Source organism: Geospiza fortis, unplaced genomic scaffold (genome assembly GCF_000277835.1).
Source record: "Geospiza fortis unplaced genomic scaffold, GeoFor_1.0 scaffold32, whole genome shotgun sequence".
Taxonomy (NCBI): domain Eukaryota; kingdom Metazoa; phylum Chordata; class Aves; order Passeriformes; family Thraupidae; genus Geospiza; species Geospiza fortis.
Genome location: NW_005054428.1, coordinates 287,724 through 299,430, shown reverse-complemented (window position 1 = coordinate 299,430; position 11,707 = coordinate 287,724). Strand labels below are relative to the sequence as shown.

The window sequence follows — 11,707 nt, the reverse complement described above, 5'->3', positions numbered from 1 at the left end:
GTGAGACATCTTTATTTCCTTCCCTCTCCTAGGCAGTGCTCTTCTGTTTGCTGTGCGTGTGCCACAGCTGACTCAGCTGGAAGTTAGACTCAAGACCCTTTATCAGGGAGGGGAAGGACCCCTGTTAACCCTGTGGTATCCACAGCTTATTACCCTCAAAAGGATTTCCTCCCTCCCTCCCTCCCTCCCTCTGTGTATTTACCCCTCGATTTCTCAGTCCTCATGCCTGAAGCATCATTCTGACAGCAGATTCCCTTTCTCTGATCTCCCTCCCCCTCTCCTGTGACTTTGCTGCTGATTCACTTTTATAGTGCAGAGAATTCCAGACTGCACTGTGCATGCCCACTCCTGCTGCATCTCCCTGCCTGATTCCCTGGGAACAAAACTGCCCACAGCCTGACCTGATTTCTGGCAGAGGTAGCTGTGCAGCTGGAGATGTGTCTCTCCAGCTCTTGAGATGTCTCCTGTAATTAGGTGGTGTGTGAAAAAGCCAGAGTGTTTTGTGTGCTGAGTAGTTGGTTTTTGCCTCGATGCGTTGGACATAAATATTTCTCTCTGTGCTTGGGAAATAGTTATAATTTGGATCCTGGTGCTTAATTGCAGGGCATTTAATTCCAGAGAAGCGTGCTATAGAGTTGTGCTTGCAAGGATGCAGAGAATCTGCAAAGCAGGAAAAAGGTACTGCTGCTCATGATGCAGAGAGGATCTTCAGAGACTTTTAGAAAGTGCATTTTCCCTAAGTGCCTCTTAACATCGAATAAATCCTATCTTGACTTTGCTCTTCATGCTGGAGGAGTGGTAGGAGTCTGGTGGGATTTGCAGTGATGTGGGAGATGGGAACCACAGCAGCTGGAAAAGGGACAGAGCAATTAGTGCTGATTTAAAACCTGGTCCTTTTTTGTCTTGAGTTGTTGTGGTTTGGTGGTAGTGTTGGGTTTTGGTTGTGTTTTTTTGCTCTTTTTAATAAAAATGTCTTAGAATTAAATTCATACTCTGGAGGAAAAAAAAATCTCTGAAAGATTTACTGTTCCTGTCCTTTTGAGAAAGCTTCCAATGATTTTCCAAAAGGTCTTTTATGAAATCAATAATGTCGGAAGCAGATAATCCTCTGACATGATAATCAAAATCTCTTTCTTTTGGATAAAACAGGAGGCCGCTTCATGGCAGTACAGTGTCAGGATCCAAGCCAAATAAAATTTGTCCTTTGCAGCTGACCTTTAAAGCAACTGCTGTGTAAATTTAACTGGGATATTAGTTTGATAACAGATGAGTGTGAGCAGGGACCACAGACATGGATGCAGGGCACTGGATATAGTGATTCAAACCCAGAATAAACTGAACTCTGCTGCAGCCTGAAACAACTGGGGAACTTTTGGCTGCCAGTAGCAGTGTGAATGGCACATTAAAAAGCTCAGTTGCAGCACCACAATGTACTGGCTGAAGTCATTACAGGTTGTATCTTGAATTTCAGTAAAGTGCGTCTGGTTTAAATTATGTTCATCCCAAATTCCCAGAGGAATCAATTTGGGTTCTCTCTGAGCACTTGGAGGATCAGCATGTGCAGTGCAATGTAGCCACAGATCTGGGAGTTGAAAGCAGCAGGACTTGCTGTGTTTTAGGGTGTCCAAAGTACATTTGGTCTGTTGGCATTTGGGCTCCCAACATCCTGCAGGGCAAACATTTGCTGTTGGGTTGTGCTTTGAACTCTGCTGCACAAAGGAGTCCTGAAGGAGTCCAAAGGAGTCCTGTGCTGATCTGAAACAGGAGCAATGGGGGTGTAAAATTCTCCTTTGGTTTCAGGCTGAAGAACTGTTTTTATTTTATAAAACCCACATTAAGGAAAAAAAACGTTCCTTTCATTCTCTGCTGGTTGGGAGCAGCTGAAATGGCAGAGGAGCAGCAGTAGCAGTATTTAGGGGCCCTCAAGCTAAGAAAGTCGTGGTAACACTGAGCAGTCACTAAGAGTAGTTACTTTAATGCAGCTTTGGTATTTATTGAAAGCTTCCTGTGATGTTTTCAGAGCACAGACTATCGACTCATAGAAGAACATTAAGATGTGCTAGAGTTGTATTGTTCATTAGTTAATCCTGCTTCAAATGCCAGTACCCCGGGTGGGGGGACTGTCCTTGTGCCAAGTGTAAGTGGATTTCGAAATCCCAGTTAACCCAGCTCCTCTCTGTGGCCTCAGAGGGGCCAGTCCTGCAGTAGCTGTTGGAGGAGTGCAGTGTGGGGCTGCCTTGTCACCAGGGCCATCAATCCTGTGCTGATCTCAGTGTGTCTGCCACACATCAGCACCTTCCAGAAGGGTGGTGTCCAATTTCCAGGGTGTTCTCAGGATTGCACAAAGCTCTTTTTCAAGCCCTTTCACTTCTCCAGTGTGCTTGGGGAGTGTAAGAGTTTCCAGCAGGCAGTTCTGAGCCATGGGATGGTTACAGCAGGAAGGGCCAGCAGACTGTTACCTTCTTTTAGAAAAGCTCTGATCCCACTGAGATGTTCCCTGTCCAACACCTGTCCCACCCTCACTTTGAGCCCTCTCCGTCTCGGCCTTTCTCAGGGTTCAAGGCTTCCCTACCAGTATTGTGGAGTTGTGTTGGATTCCTGTGGTGTTTTGTTCTTGTGCTCCCAAGCCTCCCTCAACTGCCCTATCTTGGTTTGGGAACCCTCCTCCCCAGCAGTGATAGCCAGGCCGGTCTCTGTGGCTCAGTGGGGTCTGTCTCATGCCCAGGGGACCTTCTCTCCCATTTTCTCCTCTTGCATCTTTCTTCCCTCTCTGTTCTCCATTCCTGGTAAACCCCGGGGCTGCTGTTTGCTCAAGAGGCCTCTCCAGTGGCGCAGGGAGCTTGCAGTGTCCCTACAAAGGACTTTGGGGCAGATCAAAGGTCTGTCACTCCGTGTCACTGACAGTAGCCAGCAGCAGTTGTGCAGGGAAGGATGCAGGAACAAGCCAAGCCCAGGTTATTCATTCCCTGGAGATGTCTGCCAGCCTCTCAGTGCCACAGACACTGAAGAGCACTCAGCTCTTGCCCCAGGGGTCCAACTGTCTTGTAAATTCTCAAAGGAGCCAGACCTGGCAAAAAGATTTTCATTTGTGTTTTAATTATTAGCAGACAGGGGGACTCAAAAGGAAAGTAGTGGTTTGGTATTGATTATTAATAGGTATTGATTATTAATATTTACACTTCTGCAGAAGAAAATTTGGAGTCACTGTCCAACAGAGATGTGGATTTTAGGGTTTGCCTTTAAGATGGAGGGGAAGAGGAGGACAAAGGAGAGGGATGCTCTGCTTTCAGGTTACATAACAGAAACCACAGGAGTCAGAGCTGCTCCTGCCAGGGCAGAGCAAACCTGGAGGGCACTCTGAGAGCCCCGTTCCTGCCTGGCTGGAACTGCAGGGGAGGGATTGACTCCAAGTCTAGGGGTAGGAGGATCTGGAGGTACAGGGATGTGATTTAGGAGAGACTTTGACAATTTTGAGTTGAAAGGAGCCTGAATCTGACAGTGACCCCTCCCAGCTGCTTGTTTGTGTACAGGGAAGAAATGTCACATCTGCAACAACTCACATGGTTACGCCTCATGAAGCAGAGCTGCTCCTGCAACGGGGCATCCAATTAACAGGAGATGTTTGATCTGATTACGCCTCAATATACAAATCTCCTGTGAACCAGTGAAGCTGCAGCTGGAGAAGACAATGCACATTAAGTCATCCTCGACTGCACACAGGGCTACTCCTCACACTCCTTGGTGTTATATAATGTAACCCCAGGCTGCTTGCATGAGTCCAGGGAGATTATTCCAAATGTTAACAGATTCCTTGCCTAGAAAGGTTTTCCCTAATGTGAAATGTAAAATTAACTTTTATTTGTTTAATCCTTTTGGTTCCGTGCATCCTGTGCACCCAGCACAGATTAAATTAAACCAAAAACTCCTTTCCTTCTCTTCTGCCTTCCGTCTTCCTTTCCAGCTCTTCTGCCTTTGCATTTTGGTAAACCAGCAGTGCTCATTGAGTTGGTTTATCTTGTCTCTTAGAGGCATGTCATCTTGGGAAACTGTGTAAATCCTTTTTTTATGTTTGTTTTACTTTCCAACAGTACTGTAGAGAAAGTGGAGTTGAGAGTGAATTTAAAGTAGTCTAAGCCATATATAACTTTTTATCTGGAAAAATAATGTTGATTCTCTGAGAACCTTCTAGAAAAGTGGAAAAGCTGGATTCTTACAGGGAGAGAAATGGTCAAATGGCAATAGGGGCAGTTATTGGTGGTAACCAAAATATGCAGAGGAGTTGCAGCAGCAACCTAGCAATGTTTTCCATCTATATCCTTCATTAATGAGTTTTGAGTATTAAAGTTTTAAACATTCTTGCATAGGGAATTCTCATACACAAATTAGAGGTTTTTTCTTGATGATGTCTCATTTTAATTGTCTGTGTTTTCTTTCTCTTACATGCAATTGCAGGTGGTGAGTTTTATCCAGCGTTTACCTGGCTGCAAAGAGCAAGCATCTGTGTTCAGGGAAGAGGTAAGTGGGGTGTGCCCAGACCCTGTGCTGCAGATCTCTGGAATTACAGCAGAGAGCTCAGACCTGCTCAGCCCTTTCATTGCAGAGCAGTGGCAGCCTCAGCATGGAGCTGAATTCCGCCATGGCTAATTGCATCTTGCTGCTTTAAATTTCCCCTGCAGTTCCAATCATGGAGCTTATGCTTAACATCCTGTCTTGGACCGTTGTGCCATGGGCTTGGCACTGCTCTAAAGATGCCCTGTTGGAATGGTTAGTGAGGATCTCATCTGCTGCCTCTAATAAGGACATGTGCCTGTTTCTCCTGGGGAGCCTGGCAGGCACAGGGTTTCCCAGGAATCGTTGGCTTCCCCCGTGGGCTGGGGTGAGAGCAGGAGGGGAACCTTTAGTTCGACAAGCAGAGGTTGGAGAGTCAGACCATGTCCTGTGTGACGAGTGTCCTGTCAATACTGCCGTGGGCTGGGCTCTGGTCCCATTCCTGGTGTGTTCACCATGGCCTCTGGGAGACTTCCATGGGCACAGGGTGTGCCTGTCCTGTTTTTGGCACAGCTCTGTAGGTACATCACAAACAGGGATGTCTTGGGTGCTTCAGCTTCCACTTACATGCAGGTATCACTCAGAGGTTCTTCAGGAGCCCCTGATGAATTTGCACAGATGCCTTATCCTGGACTCATCTCATGGTGTGGGCAGCTCATGGGGGTGGAATTCTTTCCTTCTGTCCTGCTCAGGTCATTCCCCACCTGCAGAGCTCCCTTCAGCTGTGGGCACCAGTGTCAGAAGTATGTGGAACTCCTGGAGTGAATCCAGAGGAGACCACAGAAATGCTCCAGGGGCTGGAGCCCGTCTGCTCTGGAGCCAGGCTGGGAGAGCTGGAGGTGCTCACCTGGAGAGGGGAAGGCTCCAGGGGGAGCTCAGAGCCCCTTCCAGGGTCTAAAGGGCTCCAGGAGAGCTGGAGAGGGTCTTCAGATGAGGAGTGACAGAACAAGGGGCAATGGCCTTAACCTGAAGGAAGGTGGGCATTAGAAAGAAGTTCCTCCCTGTGAGGGTGGGGAGGCTCTGGCACAGGGTGCCCAGAGAAGCTGTGGCTGCCCCATCCTAGAAGTGTCCAAGGCAAGGTTGGACAGCGCTTGGAGTCATCTGGCATGGTGGAAAGTGTCCTTACCCGTGCCAGGGGGTGGAACAAGATGAGCTTTAAGGTTCCTTCCAACCAAAACCATCCCATGGTTCTGTGATTCTGTCTTCAGAGCTCTCCTGTGTGACTGTAGGAGCTCCAGGGAAGGGCTGGAGCCACTCCTCCTGCATGGCAGTGACTGGAAAGGGCAGGTCTGTGATCACTGTCTGCTCCAGAGCTGGCTTCCTTTCAGAGGGAATCAGGCTGCAGTGCATTTTGTGGATTTATCTATCTGTGGTTTGTTTTCTCTTGTTTTAAAAACTGTGCAGACTCACACAAAATAGTAAGCAAAAGAAATAGAGGCTTGCAAAAAGCACTGTCCACAATGTGACAATACAGTAGAATACTTATGAACTGAATATATTGGGAATAGTGAAATTTGTTCAAATGAGCCCATCTTTCACTGTAGCTGTGTTAAAGGGATTTCTAGGGAAGGTGTATACAGAGGTGAGATGTACCAGCAAATCTGATAAATCCAGCCATTCTCCATGTATTTTATTTCTTCTGGTCCTGAACACAGTGAATACTTTCTGGTTCTGAGAGTGCTATAGCCACAGTCTGTTCTAATCCGTATTTTCTGCAGTCTCAAAGTGAGGTTCCCTAAGCCTGATTTAAAGGAGCTTGTGTTGTTTTTCCAGTTTATGCTCAAAGCATATTGTCAGTTTGAAGTTAAAACCCTTTTAGCAGTTTGTGTTTGGCCAGAATACAGGTGTGAGTGACAGGAGAGCTGAACTCCCCCACACTGTCCAGGATCAGCCTCCAAGTGCTTCATATCCAGGATAAATAAATCCCTTGCAGACTTCCCTTGCTGGGGGGCTGGAGGGGGATAAGTTGCTGCTTACATTAGGAGTGAAGAGAACAAATTGCGCACAGAATTCTAAAACCTATCCAATAAGAGGGAACAAAGGATTGAATAATAAAGCACAGACTTGCTTCTAGGTCAGGGCAGGACTGTTTAAAATAAGTGAGTGTAAGGAAGTGCAGTGAAAATGAAGCATAGGAATAAATAATAGTGGACACAAAGCCATTTTGAAATGTAGGACTGTTTTCCAGCAGTTTTCTGCTCCTCTTGACTCTATTATTTAATTTAAGCAGCACAGTCCTATTTGTTTCAGGCTATTTTTAACACATTCATTGCAGCAGTGTAGACTTGAGGCAGCTTGAAAATAAGATTCAAGGACGTGATGTGGCCATCTGTGGTCTGGGAGCACTGCTGTCATTCCCAGTGCAGGAGTTAACTTCCCAGTTACTCTCAGTAGCAGGTTAAGTAACTTGCTGAGGGTCTCTTGTGTGGTGAGAGGTGGGAAAACCAAATCTCCTGGCTCCCAGCTCTTTGCTTTTAATTATGTGTTCTCTGAGTTTACTCAGTGTTTCCTCTTGCACCAGGCATTGACATCTGAAAATATTCTATTTGGGAAGACTACAAAAATAGCAGAATTGTTACTCTGGCTGGGCTGACTGTCCAGTGCTGTGTGCTGCACTGGTGAGCATCAAATGAGAGGAGGAGATGCTGTCAGTCTCTGTAAATGGATTTTAATGGAATAAGTTAGGGAGACACTTATTGTTTGTCTGTGTCCATTAATCTTTGGCTTCCTCCCTGCAGCATTTGGGGTTTATATTAGTTATATCTGTGTTGTCTCTGTGGATGTTCTTGCTTGAGTAAATTTTTAACCTTTTCCAGAAACAGTGTGTCATGATTTTACTTGCTGCTACCTACAGTATCCTGTATTTTCACATGCTAGTATGTTCATCAGTTGCTTAATTTGCATCTAATCAAATGTATGTCCTTGTTGATGGATTAGGAGGCTCTGTTTTTCCAGCCATATTGCATCTTCACTATGCCTCAGTCTGTATAGCATATGGAATCATGGAATGGTTGGAGTTAGAAAGGCCCTTAAAAGCTCATCTCATTCTACCTCTGCCGTGGGCAGGACACATGGAGCTTCTCCATTTCTAGGGAGAGTGCTGTGAGATGAGGTCTGTGTCCTTTGGAAGGAGGACATCATGGAGTGTAGGGGCCAGAACTAGGCAAGAATCCCAGAATGACCAGAAGTGGAAATCCTGCCTGTCCCGTGGTGGTTAATCCCTGTCCTTTTTCTATTCCAACCTCCAGCAGATTGATGGTGAGGCCTTCCTGCTCCTCAAGCAGAATGACATAGTTAAAATACTCAGCATCAAGCTGGGCCCTGCCCTGAAGATCTACAATGCCATCCTCATGTTCAAGTCTGCAGAAGACAACTGAGAAAAGGCCTTTGGCAGATCCAGGAGGAATTGACAGGGAATGGATCTTCTGCTATGAGCATTACAACACACCAGAGAGGTGGATTGGGACTCTGATGCATTTTAAGTAGAATTTAGTAAAAATGGTTTGTGGTTATAAAAATCCTGCCACAGTCTGGAATATGGGGCAGCTTCACTTCCAAGAAGAGGATATTATTATATTTTGTAATTGAATTGGTTTTGATATATCAATCTCTTTTTGAGATCAAGAAGAAACCTCCAGTTCTAAGGGGAATCCAGGGTAGCACTGGTGGAGCTGCAGGAGCAAGAAGAAAGTTTTGAGTAAAACTGGCTTTGTGTCCAGTTATAGTGCCTGAAAAACTGAGTGATCACCAGCGAGATTAATGTGTTTTGTGTAATAAAAAAGAGAGGAAAAAGATGCGCTTCAAAGCAACTCCCCCGTATCCTTCACTTATGTGACTCAGGAGCTGACCTTTTCAGGACTGATTGTTAAATTCCAGTTTTTCGTACTGATCCTGGTTGTTGTGATACCCTTGGCTGCTGGGCAGCTTACACCCCAGCAGGAAGGGAGCATGAGCAGCAGGTTTCCATCAGGGATGGCTTGCTCTGGTTCTGCCAGCAAGCAAAGTGTCCTCATTCCCGTCATTCCCTGTCAGGAGGCAAGGGCAGTGCAGGTGGGCTTTGGGTAGGCAAAGATCCCATAAGGGCATCTGCTGCTGGAGACAGAGAGATGTGTTTTAGCTGTAATTCTACCATCAGTGCTTTTGTGCAGCTCCTTCTGCACCAGGACATCTGGCAAAATGGCACAATCAAGAGCACTTGGGGATTGGTGTGTGTTTGTTCTTGCCCTCTCCACTGTCTGCCAAATCCTAAGAATAGGAGTTGGAAAGCCAGCAGTGGCCAGAGTGTGTGTGCAAACAGATTTCCTAGAAACAAATAGCTTTTCTTTTGAACCATCCAAACTGATGAATGTGAAGTGCTTTGGCCTTTGCCCCCTGAGGTGGACTTGGATGTGTTCTGCCAGAGAGCTGGAGGGCAGGATAGCAGCTCCTCTGCCTCTGGGAGGGGAGCAGGCAGAGCACACAGGGATGTGAGACTGGAGAGGAATCAAGACTTAAACAGCAAAATGAGGGAACTTGCCAAAAGAAAGAGAGCTGCTGTGTGGGGGGAAAGGAGTGGAGCCTGGGGCTGTGTTCCTGCACATGCAGCCTGTGCTCTCCTGGCTGGGAGCACGGGTGGTTCCTGCTGCAGCAGAGGCAGTTTAAGGAGCATCCCATGGACATCTGGGGTGGAGGTTTCCCCACGGGCACTTCCCGAGTTCTCCTCTCCCCGTGGCAGAGTGGTGAGTCCTGCTGGGCTCCGTGCACTGTTCCACTTGCTTCTGGCAGCACCAGCTCGTGGCTCTCCCTCTGGCCACTCTCCCTGATGGCTGTTTGGCTGTTCTAGAACCACCTCAGCTCAGGCAGCCCTTGCAGCCCTTTGTCCATAGCTGCCAGGCTGAATCCTGTGTGTGGGAACCTGTGGGAGCACTGGGGATGTGACCTGGAGCTGCCAAAGGCAGGTTCTGCCCTCAGCCTCTGCCAGGCTGTGGGGGTGTCTCAGGGCACTGCATGGTGATGTAATCCGTCCACAGGCACCTCAAACTCCCTTGGCATCTCTGCCACCAGCATGGCTTCCCAGGAGCTGTCAGGAACAGAGCGAACACGCTGTCCATGACTGTGTGGTGACACAAGGAACACACTTGTTCCCCCTTCCTGTGTCACCCACATGCTTTGTCCAACCCTCCTGCTGCTGAGAAGTCACAAGAACTTGTCTGAAGCAGAAGGTTCTTTAAAATTGTAAATAGAATCCACACCACTGAAGCAATTCAGTCCTGGAGTAATATTTAGAACAATTTGTTTCCATATTTTTTTTAATAAGAGCTTTAGGCCTTCACAGAGAAGACACAAGTTTGGTGGGATATTTAATAGCTGAACCATTAAATATCAGCCAGGCAGCTGCAGGGGAGAAATTTATTGCAGTGTTAAGGACTAGGCAAGGGGTGAATTTAGTTTATTAAAATACATTTTTAGTAGGATAACCAGGATGTTCACCAAAGAGTTACGTTCCTTTATCCCGCTCTGCACATCCAGTGTCAACAGTAAGACTTGAATTGTAAGTGGCATGTCCTGTCCTCTGACAGAAATCACCTTCTGGGCAAAGCAAAATTGTTTCTTGACAACTGGAACAGAAGATCCAGAGCTGGGCTGTTTTATTCCTGGCTCTCCACCGACTTGCTAAATAATCCTGAGCCCTTCCTTGCCCCAGTTTCCCCCTCTGTGACACCCAGCCAGGTGGGGCAAGTGCAATTTTGCCTTTTTCTTGTTTCAAGCAAGCAGGTCCTTCCAGATTTTCTGTTTCACCTCCTTCCTTTGGGAGCCTGATTTGGGGGACAGCAGATTGCCTCTAGCAATAAACAAAAATATAATACTAATTCCATTTTTTTTACTATATATAGATGGAGGATGAAGAGTATCAGCTAACAACCCATGAGATTCTAGTCAGTGACATTATTCACACAGAAGAGAAATCTTTAATCCTTGGGGCTTCCGAGCCAGCTGGATCAAAGAGGAAAATGTGTACTTGGAGGTTGTTCAGTGACAGCCAGCACAGTGCTTTCAGCAGGGGGGAAGGAGGAACCTTTTAGGGATGAAAGAAGGAGGAATGTGCTTCTTGTGCCTTTTTTTGTAATCTGATAATTGTCTTTGCAGAGCAAGAATGTGCACACATCTATTACCCACTCCTTTCCCAAATATAGCTGTATTCCAATTAAATCCAGCAATTTCACAGGACAAAAAGACTTCCAGTGTCTTCACTGGACACATTTAAAACTCCCTGATATTTACAATATAGAAAAAAACTAAACCATCTCATCTTTTAGCCCCATAACTTAGGAATTCATCGGTTGCTGGTGCCATTCCACTTGTGTCAGGGAGCACTGCTTTCCACTGTGTCTCGGTGAGTTGTTCCTGCTGCCTGTCCAAACTCTGCTCCGCCTGTTCCCAGTCCTGCTCCAGGCCTGTGGCATGGCCAGGGCTCTGCAGAGGCCTTTGGTTATCTGATGCCTTGTGTAATTTGAAATGTGCACTTTGAAGCAAAAATCCAAAAGTTGTGGCTCTGTGGGGAGCAAATCTGAAGCTGGTTAATGCCACCTGGGGTTGGGAGGATTTTGAGTCTGCTGGATGTCAGCAAGAAGCAGTTGTTGGCCCAGCTGAACCCAGGAGTCTCTTAGCAATACAGATATATTCCTTAGAAGCAACTCGGAGCTGTGTCAAGTTCCCATGGGCCAGCTGTGCAATTAGGAATTTCCAGTCCTCAAAATCTTACTCCTGGCTGTGTTTTTGTTCCCTTTTTGTTGTTTTTGAAATTCAAAGCAATCAAATTTTTCTCTTTTTCTCTTCTTCTCGGCTGGGAGTCCTGTTAAATTTTTTCTGTGCCATCACCAACAATCATCCCCGCAATCCAGTAGCAGCAAATTTCAGCTCTGGGTAATGAATCACATTAAAGTTGGACAGGAGCATTTGGCATCGCTGACAGCAAAACTCTGCTGCTGAAGGAAAAGCCCAACACTTGGCCCAGGGATAAGCCAGTTCAGCTGCACAAGATTTCCTGCCTGCTACTTTTATGCCCTACTTAGGGATTTATACCACAGAGAGCTTTAAAGTTTTTGACATCCCCCCCATGATGTGATGAGCCAGCTTATTTTGGAGATTCCTGTTACTTGAACTGGAAGCACGTGTAGGG

The 11,707-nt window shown here is 46.5% G+C and overlaps 1 protein-coding gene across 4 annotated transcripts in view; it reads left to right on the top strand.

Annotated features, from left to right (window-relative positions):
• LOC102037791 (lethal(3)malignant brain tumor-like protein 3) overlaps positions 1–11,707 on the top strand; it is a 32,415-nt gene that overhangs the window by 20,555 nt on the left and 153 nt on the right. For all 4 annotated transcript variants that reach the window (XM_031061853.1, XM_031061854.1, XM_031061852.1 and 1 more), the window contains 2 exons: positions 4,453–4,515; positions 7,797–11,707. The exon at positions 7,797–11,707 is cut by the window's right edge and continues 153 nt beyond it. In XM_031061853.1, the coding sequence (XP_030917713.1) occupies positions 4,453–4,515; positions 7,797–7,925 (192 nt within the window). In that variant the 3' untranslated portion in view covers positions 7,926–11,707. The remainder of the gene's footprint in view (positions 1–4,452; positions 4,516–7,796) is intronic.